The following is a 10,295-nucleotide window of genomic DNA, read 5'->3' as shown; positions in this document are numbered from 1 at the left end:
GCACATCCCCAGTGGGGGTGTGCAGGAGGCAGCTGATCGATGTTTCTCTCTCATCGATGTTTCTGGCTCTCTATCCCTCTCCCTTCCTCTCTGCAAAAAATCAATAAAATATATACTTAAAAAGAAAAGTAAAAAAAAAAATTATATACAGTTAAAACTCTAAATTATTTAAACTAAAGGTATTGGCCCTGGCCAGTGTGGTTCAGTGGTTACAGGGGTTATCAGAGGTCCAGGGTTTTTTTATTCTGATCAAGGGTTTGTTATCTGGGTTGCAGGCTCCATGCCCGGACCCTGGTCAGGCCATGTGAGAGGCAACCAATCAGTATGTCTCTCTCACATCGATGTTTCTCTCTCACCTCCTTCTCTCTCCTCTCCACTCTCTAAAAATCAGCCCTAGCTGGTTTGGCTCAGCAGATAGAGCATCAGCCTGCGGACTGAAGGGTCCTGGGTTCGATTCCAGTCAAGGGCATGTACCTTGGTTGCGGGCACATCCCCAGTAGTGGGCGTGCAGGAGGCAACCGATCAATGATTCTCTCTCATCATTGATATTTTCTCTCTCTCTCTCCCTTCCTCTCTAAAATCAATAAAAATATATTTTTTAAAAAATCAATCGGAAAAATATTCTAGGTTTAACGAGAGAGAGAGAGAGAGAGAGAGAGAGAGAGAACCTATGTGGGGCTGGCCCGACAGGCACTCTAGCTAATAAAGACCAGACATCCTTGTGTGAAAAACGAATGTCCCCCTGAACCAGCGCGCAGGGAGAGCAAGACCTGTGCGCCTTCATCCTGCCCAAGGACGGCCCCAATGGGACCGTCTCCATCCGCGAAAGGAGAGGCGCACAGGAGCGCGATGGTGCATGGATGGATGGATGGCGCGCAGGAGCGCAATGGTGGATGGATGGATGGAGCACAGGAGCACAATGGTGGATGGATGGATGGATGGTGGCAGGAGCGCAATGGTAGGTGGATGGATGGCGCACACAGGAGCGCAATGGTGGATGGATGGATAGCGCACAGGAGTGCAATGGTGGATGGATGGATGGATGGATGGATGGATGGATGGATGGTGGCAGGAGCGCAATGATGCATGGATGAATGGATGGATGGTGTGCAGGAGCGCAATGGTGGGTGAATGGATGGGGCGCAGGAGCGCAAATGGTGGATGGATGGATGGCGAGCCAGGGGCCAGGGGCCAGGGCCAGGGGCGGCACGTACCTGAAGAAGGTGTCGATCATCTGCTTGGAGGGCAGCCTCCACAGGATGCGCGGCCAGGGGTCCCCCGAGGCGCTGCAGTCCAGCCGGAGCGTCCCCCCGTAGTGCACGTTGGTCCTCTGCGGGGAGGTGCCCGTGATGCGCGCGTTGGCCGCCACCGCCGCGCGCTGCACCGTCAGCTCCACCGTCCTGCGCGCCGAGCCCACCAGGTTGGCGGCTACGCACTCGTAGCGCCCGCTGTCCTTGGCCGCCAGGTTGCGGATGTAGAGGGTCCCGTTGGGGAAGACGAAGAGATTCCCGCGGAGGAACTGCGAGGGGCGGATGTGGGTGCCGTCGCGGAGCACCCAGCGCACCGCGGGCGGGGGCGCGGCCTTGGCGCTGCAGTGGATGTGGACGCTGAGCCCCGGGGGTAGCGAGATGTTCTCCCATTTTTCCTGGTGGATGACGGGGGGCAGGGCGGCCACGTGCAGGCGGATGGCCAAGCTGTCCGCGCCCGCCGCGTTGCTGGCGACGCACTTGTACACGCCGCGGTCGGCAAAGGAGGCCTCTTTGATGGAGAGGGTGCGGTTCTCGTGCAGCGTGACCCGGCCCTCCACGGGGGACACGGCGTGCCACACCCTGCGGTCCGGGAAGATCCAGGAGATCTGGGGCGCGGGGGTGCCCCTGGCCAGGCACTCCATGGCGATGGTGTCGCCCAGGTAGACCGTGACGTCCTGGTAGTGCGAGGCGAGGATCTGGGGCTGCTGGACCGACACGGACAGCAGGACCGCGCGCCGGTCCACGCCGTGCAGGTTCTGGGCGGTGCAGACGTACTGGCCGCGGTCCTGGACTTGGACCTGGCGGATGACGAAGGTGCCGTTCTTCAGGACCTCGAAGCGCTGGACGCGGGTGTTGGGCGTCATGAGGGCGCCTGGGAGGCAAACACCAGGGACTGTTAGAATCCAGAGAAACGACCCTCTTTTTAAAAATATATATATATATATTTTTTATTGAATACAGAGAGGAAGGGAGAGAGAGAGAGAAACATCCATGAGGAGAGAGAATCATGGACCGGCTGTCTCCTGCACGCCCCACGCTGGGAATGGAGCCGCAACCCGGGCCTGTGCCCTGACTGGGAATCGAACCCGGGACCCTTTGGGCCTCAGGCCACCGCTCTATCCACTGAGCCACACCAGCCAGGGCTGCTTCTTCTTTTTTTTTTTCTTTTAAAATATATTTGTATTATTACTGACTGGGAATCGAACCCTGAACTCTTGATTCATGGGTCGACCCTCAACCACGGAGCCACACCAACTGGTCAGATTTTTTTAAAATATGTTTTTCTTGATTTTAGAGAGGAAGGGAGAGAGAGAGAGAGAGAGAGACATCCACGAGGAGAGAGAATCATGGATCAGCTGCCTCCTGCACGCCCCCTACTGGGGATAAAGCCCATAACCGGGGCATGTGGCCTGATGGGGAATTGAACCGTGACCTCTTGGTTCATGGGTCAATGCTCAACCACTGAGCCACACCAGCTGGGCTCTCAAAAAATATATAAATATATATATCGATTTCAGAGAGAGGAAGGGAGAGAGAGAGAAACATCCATGATGAGAGAGAATCATGGATCGGCCGCCTCTTACACGACCCCCTACTGGGGATGCAGCCCACAACCCGGGCATGTGCCCTTGACCGGGAATCGAACCCTGACCTCCTGGTTTATAGGTCGATGCTCAACCACTGAGCCAAGCCGGTCGGGCTGCCCGGGCACCGTCTGAAAAGGATTCCAGATACACCCAGTTTTCACATGAGAAAGTAGCCGATTCCTCTAAGCTCCCATAAATGGCCTGAAACTTTTTTTATAGTCATTGAGAACGACTATGCTAATATGGTTCATGTTTGTGTGTGTGAAATACTAGTACATATCCAAGAGGATATAAATACTAGAGGCCCGGAGCATGAAATTCGTGCGCAGGGCGGTGGGGGTCCCCTCAGCCCAGCCTGCACCCTCTCCAATCCGGGACCCCTCGGGGGATGTCCGACTGCCGGCTTAGGCCCGATCCATTGGACCCAGTGACCCCACTTCTACGGATATTTCCCCAGAAACCAGAAACACCGATCAGAAAGGATATATACACCCCTGTGTTCATAGCAGCACCATTGACCATTGCTAAGATCTGGAAACAGTACGAGTGCCCGTCCGTAGACGAGTGGATTAAAATGCCATGAGAGCCGGGCCTGTGGCTCAGGGGTTGAGCATCGACCTATGAACCAGTTCGATTCCCAGTCAGGGCACATGCCCGGGTTGCAGGCTCCATCCCCAGTAGGGGGCGTGCAGGAGGCAGCCGATCCATGATTCTCTCTCATCATGGATGTTTCTCTCTCTCTCTCTCTCCCTTCCTCTCCCTAAAATCAATAAAAATATTCTTAAAAATTGAGTAGTGAAAACAAGAAAAAAAATGAGCAAGGAAAGGGAAGAGGAAAATTAGATATACGAACAAAACAACAGAGACGAGGATAATAATAAAATCACTGGTCTCTCTCTCTCTCTCTCTCTCTCTCTCTCTCCCTTCCTTTTAGAACGAAAATCCCATGGCGTCCTCATTTGCTAATTCCAGCAAACATTCCTCAGGAAAAAAAAAATCATTACGAGCCCTAACTGGTGTGGCTCAATGGACAGAGCATCGGCCTGCAGACTCAAGGGTCCCAGGTTCGATTCCAGTCAAGGGCATGTACCTTGGTTGCAGGCACATCCCCAGTAGGGGGTGTGCAGGAGGCAGCTCATCAATGATTCTCTCTCATCATTGATTTCTATCTCCCTCTTCCTTCCTCTCTGAAATCAATAAAAATATATTTTAAAAAAATCATTACGAAACGTTCGACATTAAAAGCTGAGCTGATCAAAGAAGTTGATCTATGAACCAGGAGGTCAGGGTTCGATTCCCAGTCAGCACCTAAGGTTTGGGAGCTGCCAACACTGCTGAGACCCACTGGAGCAAGGATGCTATGAGGTTCCCCCCAAGATTCAATCAGCTGTCTTATCGAAACAGAGACCCACCCAGCTGGCATGGCTCAGTGGTTGAGCATCGACATATGAACCACAAAGTCACAGTTCTATTCCCGGTCAGGGGCACATACCCGGGTTGTGGGCTCGATCCCCAGTAGGGGGTGTGCAGGAGGCAGCCAATCCATGATTCTCTCTCATCATGGATGTTTCTCAATCTCTCTCTCTCTCTCTCTCTCTCTCTCTCTCTGCCTTCCTCTCTGAAATCAATCAATCTATCTATATATATAAAAGCCTAATATGCAAAGTGTCCCCTCAGGAGTTGGATTGCTCGCTATGACATGCACTGACCACTAGGAGGCGGCACAGAACGTAGGAATGCCCCAGCCAGCAGCCGGCAGCCAGCCAGGTCTAGGGACCTGACCTGTGCATGAATTTCATGCACCGGGGCTCTAGTCTCTATATATAAAAGGCTAAGCAACTGTCCAACTGAACAACTTCTGACTGGTAGCTATGATGTGCACTGACCAGCAGGGGGCAGACTCTCTGACCAGTAGCTATGAGCTATGATGCACACTGACCACCAGGGGGCAGACGCTCCGACTGGTTGCTATGACGTGCACTGACCACCAGGGGGCAGACGCTCCGACTGGTAGCTATGACATGCACTGACCACCAGGGGGCAGACGCTCCGACCGGTAGCTATGACATGCACTGACCACCGGGGGCAGATGCTCCGACTGGTAGCTATGACATGCACTGACCACCAGGAGGCGGATGCTCTGACCAGAAGCTATAACGTGCACTGACCACCAGGGGGGCAGACGCTCCGACTGGTTGCTATGACGTGCACTGACCACCAGGGGGCAGACGCTCCGACCAGAAGCTATAATGTGCGCTGACCACCAGGGGGCAGACACTCCGACCGGTAGCTATGATGTGCACTGACCACCAGGGGGCAGACGCTCCGACCGGTAGCTATGACGCGCACTGACCACCAGGGGGCAGACGCTCCGACCGGTAGCTATGACGTGCACTGACCACCAGGGGGCAGACGCTCCAACCGGTAGCTATGACGCGCACTGACCACCAGGGGGCAGACACTCTGACCGGTAGCTATGACGTGTACTGACCACCAGGGGGCAGACGCTCCGACCGGTAGCTATGACACACACTGACCACCAGGGGGCAGACGCTCCGACCAGTAGCTATGACACACACTGACCACCAGGGGGCAGACGCTCCGACCAGTAGCTATGACACACACTGACCATCAGGGGGCAGACGCTCAACACAGGAGCTGCTGACAGAGGAGGGAGCCCGATTCAGGGGTGCGTCATCCGAGAACCGCCCTCTCGCCATCCGGGACCCGTCGGGGGATGTCGGGGAGCCAGATTCGCCAGATCCCCGCAGGCCAGGCCGAGAGACCCCACCGGTGCACGAATCCGTGCACCGAGGCCTCTAGTAAAGATTTTTTGTAAAAAATGCAGCCGCTTCCACGCCCTACCTGTAGAAACCTTGGTCCACGTAACGAAAGGCTGTGGCTTCCCCGTGGCCTCGCACGGGATGGCGACGTCGGCCTCCGCCGTGACGGTCACGGTCTGGGGGGACCTGGTGATGATCTGCGGCTTCTCTCCAAGGGTCCAGAATTTGGACGCCGGCGGTCCCCCCGCGGAGAAGAGCTTGGAGCCGCCCGGATGGAAGCTCCCGGAAGGAGGGCCAGGGGAGGACACGAAGGGGATGGCGTTCCGGGTGGGGTAGACCACGGGGATGTTCTGGATGTGGGTGGAGATGGGGGACACGGTCCTGGGACGTGGCAGTGACGGGGGCGCCGGCGGGCCAAAGTCCATGTGGGTGATGGTTTGAGTGTGGATCCGATTGTAGGCACCCGGGTTGACGGCTCTGTCTCTCAGCCCTGGGGCGGGAGAGGTGGGGGGCTGGGTCTTGGGGGTGACGCCCAACTGTGGGAAAGAGAAGGTCCGGTTGTTGGAGAAGAAGGGGAATCTCCCGTCGAAGTGATGAGGGACCCTGGCGTTGGGCGGCCGGCCCGCGGGGTCTCTCACGTCCGGGATGCTGTTGTGCCCAAACGCTCTGGAGTGGCCGTGGAACCGGTCCGTCCACTGGTCCGTGACCCTGTGAGGCGTGGCCGTGCGCCACGGGCCCACGGTGGCCGGGCTGGAGGACGTGGTCGTCGTCCAGGGCTTGTTTTCCGACAAAGCCCTCGAGGGGTACGCCGTGATGCCCGGCTGGTTGGTCCCGGGACGAGGGGGCTGGAACGTCGAGAGGTATCTGAGGGGGCTCTGGGTGGTCCCCTGGGGTGGCCTCGTTGTCCCTCTCGGGGGGGCCCTGGCCGGTTGGTGGAGGATTTGGACTCTCCCACCCGGGTGGTGGTGGTGACCATCGGGGCCACGTAGAACCATGTCCTTCGTCCTCTCATCTAAGACTTCCTTCTCGACCCCCTGTTTTGGGGTGACGTGAAATGGATCCCTCTTGGGAGAGGGGGTGGACAATTCGTTTCCTCGCCACCACGGGTGCTGGGTCACCTCCTCCTTCTTTGCGGGGGCAGTTTGGGGTTCGGGGCCCCCCACGGAATTGAGGACAACGTGGTCCTTGGAACCCATTGACGTTGGGGGTGGCGGGCTTGAGGTGAGATGGGCGGGCTCGGTGGTGGTGGTGGTTGGTGCCGGAGCCAGGAGACTCGTGGGTGCCAACGGGGTCGCTGACTCCCCCACGGGGGCCGGAGTGAGGACGGGATCCTGGGGTCGAGTTTCGGGATGGACGGGAGCCGGGGTGGTTTCGTGAGGATCCCGGCCACGGATGGTGGATCCGGTCCGACGTGAAGTCGCCTCTACATCTGCGCTCCGAGTAGTGGAAGCAACAATGTCTTCTCGTGTAGCGAGCACCAGGGAAGGGGGGATATCAGAGGGGAGATCCAGGTCCCCCGACTCTTGGGAAAAGGATGAGGGTTGCGTGAGGGTCTCCAAAGAGGGAGGCACGGGGGTGTCTGTCTGCGGACCCCCAGGCGGGGCTGTCCTTGGTGGAGTCCAGCTCTCCGTTCCTGGGACGCTGGAAGGACGGGATTCCTTCTTAATTTCTCCCGCGGTGGGGACCTCGAAACCAGAAGGTGATGTGACATCAATGATGGACTCACTTATGTTGTCATGGACGTTATAGACACTCGAATCCTCCGTCTCTTTTCCATCCGATACGGGCGTATCTGTGGCTGGCGTGGTCTCTTGGGTTGCATCGCGAGATACATGCATCTTGGGGGTGGTGGTCCTATATTCTGCCGCCCTAGTGGCCTCAGGGGGGTCCCCAATTCTCTGGGAGACGGTTGTAGACACCAGGGCCGTTAACGGACGGGGAGTGGTAACATCTGTGAGCTGGGTTGTCGAGGCCGTGGGGCTCGCTGTCGAGGCGCCATAGCGGTGTTTGTTTGGCCTCCTACCGTGCTTCCTCCGTGGCGTCCCCTTGGTTACGGGGTCCCCCTGTTTGGGGATCCCAACCGTACTCTCCCCCCAAGAAGTAGGAACCAGCGAACCATCCACTCGCCCCGGTGTCTTGGCTCCGGGTACGTGAGCGGATCCAGCCCAGATGGTCCCCGTGGGGGCGAACGTCGAAGGTGGGGTTGGCTTATGCCGGTGCCGGAATCTGTGGGGCCTCTGCCTCCTCCTCCCTTGGGGCCTTTTGCGGGAAGGGGGAGCGGTGGTGGCCGTGGATGGCCAGGTGACCTCTGGGGTGGGCGAGATGGGACCGCCGGCGACTAGAGAGGCAAGCGACGCGGTCGATGCGACAGACTCAACGCCCTGACGCTTCCTCTCGGATCCACGGGAGCTTGTGGGCACTGTCTCTGGCGTGTCTCCTTCCGGAAGCTTCCGAGAGTTCTCCTCTGTGCCCTTTGTGATCCACGGGTTGCCTTGAGGGCTGAAGCCATGGCTCCCGAACTGGGGGACCTCTGTTCCTTCCTCTTTGTGTCCTCGTGTTGCGAGATCGCCGGATCGCTCTGATGGCCCGGACTCAACCACGGACAAGGTGGGCGTTGGAGTGTCAAGCCTGGACGCCTGTCCTTCCGTCTTATCCTCATCCAATTCTGGGTCCACGGATGGCGTGAGGTCCGATTCGGCCCAGGAGGTGGCCACCGAGGGAGATGCATTCTCGGGGGATGTAGGCTCTGGCATGGGCCCAATGCCTACGGTAGACCAGTTGTCCCTGGCGATGTTGGAACCAGTGTCTATGGTAGACCAGTTGTCCCTGGCGATGTTGGGCCCAGTGTCTATGGTAGACCAGTTGTCCCTGGCGATGTTGGTTCCGACGTCTACGGTAGACCAGTTGTCCCTGGCGATGTTGGTTCTGACGCCTACGGTAGACCAGTTGTCCGTCATGACGTGATCACTGGTGGACTCCTCGTAGGCCGGGTCCAGGATCTGTGGCGTCGACGATTCGTAAGGGACATCCGACGTCCCTTTCGTGGCCATGGTCCACTGGGAGTCCACGGCCATCCGAGGTCGACCCCGGGTCTTTGCAGAAAACTCATCGTCGCCATCATCGGATTCTTGCAGATCGGAGCCGGTCGCATTGGCTTCAGCCGTGAGGACGCCAGCCTGGCCTCGGTCGGGCCTCCTCCCGGCGGCGGAAGCAGTCCTGGAAAGGGGCTCTTCCTCCCCAAAGGACAGAGCATCCGCCGAGAATTCCTCAGCACTGGCTGTCGTCTGGGCCGCCGCCGACGGGGACACGGCGGGAGGAGACGCGACGGGCGGGACGGGCGCGGAGTCTCCGCTCTCTGACGGCGCGGTGGCGGTCTCCACGGCGGCCTCGGGCCCTCCCGTGCCCTTGGGGACGTTCCTCCCGCGGACTCGGGCTAGGATATCCGCCCAGTGGTCCGGGTTGATCTGCTTGCTGGCCATGTTGACCCTCCGTCGGGACTCGAAGGCCCTGCGGCCCTCGGCGACGTTGGCCTCGGGCTCCCTCTCGGCGTGCTTCCAGGGTTGCGGCTTCCTTCGCCCCTTCTTGGTTTTGGGGTCCTCCTTTGGGTGGAGGAACACCTTCCGGTCCTTTGGGTGCAGGACTCTGCTCGGCGACGGGGTATCGTCCCCGCCGACGCCCGAGCCCCCTTCGTCCTCGACGACATCCCCTCTGGGCCTGGCCAGGGCCTTCCCACCCGGGCGTCGGCCCCTTTTCGACGCCCTGCCCGACCCTTTCCTGCTCACGGTGACCCCCACCGTGAACTGGTCAGCCCCTTGCTGGTTGACCGCGACGCATTGGTAGTAGCCTCCGTCGCCAACTCGGACCTCAGGTATGGAGAGGGTCCCGTTGGGCAAGACGTAGGCGTGGGACGTGTTGGCCAACTCGTTGACGATCCTCTGGTTGGGGAGAATCCAGCTCAGCTGGGCCTCAGGGACGGCCAGCGCCTGGCAAGGCAGCACCAGGGACTCCCCGGGGTTCTTTGCGACGGTCACCGCGTGTCCCTCCGTGGGCCGCACGGCGCGAGGCTGCACGAGGACCCGGTACGCCAGGCGGTCCGTCTCGTCCGTCACCCGGGCCACGCACTGGTAGACGCCCGAGTCGGCCCGCTCCGCCGATTTGATCCTCAGCCAGCCGCTGGTCAGGATGGAGAACCTGGAGTCCGGCTCGTCCGTGGGCGCCTTCAGCACCGAGCCGTCGGGGAGCACCCAGGAGATGGAGGGGCTCTCGGACGCCTTCACGTTGCAGCTGAGCTGGCACGGAGACCCTTCGAGGACCGTCTGGGCCCTCCGCACGTCTTGCCCGGGCTCGATCATGACCCAGCTGCGGCCGCGAGACTGCCCGGCGTCCTCGCCGGACACGGTGAGGGAGAACCGAGATCGGTAGGACAGCAGGACCTTCTTGGACGTGCTCCGACGGCGGTCGAGCTGCAGGTCGATGCGCGGCTGCAGGACCCAGGCGGGCCGGGCCAGGACGCGGGCCCGGACGCCGGTGTAGTAGAGAGCGTCATCGTCGGGGTCCTGCCTGTACTGGTAGGTGTCTACTCCGGCGTCTGGGCCGGGCACGGGCTCCCGGTGAAGCGTGACGGGCACCTCGCTGTAGTAGGCGATGAGCTTCCACAGCTTCTCGTAGTCTCTCGC

At 59.3% G+C, this 10,295-nt stretch overlaps 1 protein-coding gene across 1 annotated transcript; it reads right to left on the bottom strand.

The window, feature by feature from the left end:
- Positions 1-1,214: 1,214 nt before the first annotated feature.
- Positions 1,215-10,292, bottom strand: MXRA5 (matrix remodeling associated 5; the record flags this gene model as incomplete). Its single annotated transcript, XM_023749298.1, has 3 exons — positions 1,215-2,121; positions 5,702-8,394; positions 8,437-10,292. Coding segments are annotated over 3 exons (5,456 nt in total), but the record flags the coding sequence as incomplete, so codon positions are not given.
- Between the last annotated feature and the right edge of the window lie 3 nt (positions 10,293-10,295).

This window comes from Myotis lucifugus, unplaced genomic scaffold, assembly GCF_000147115.1.
Source record: "Myotis lucifugus unplaced genomic scaffold, Myoluc2.0 scaffold_5222, whole genome shotgun sequence".
Lineage (NCBI taxonomy): Eukaryota > Metazoa > Chordata > Mammalia > Chiroptera > Vespertilionidae > Myotis > Myotis lucifugus.
Note: the sequence above shows the minus strand (reverse complement) of the source record. Positions and strands in the feature narration are given on the sequence as shown.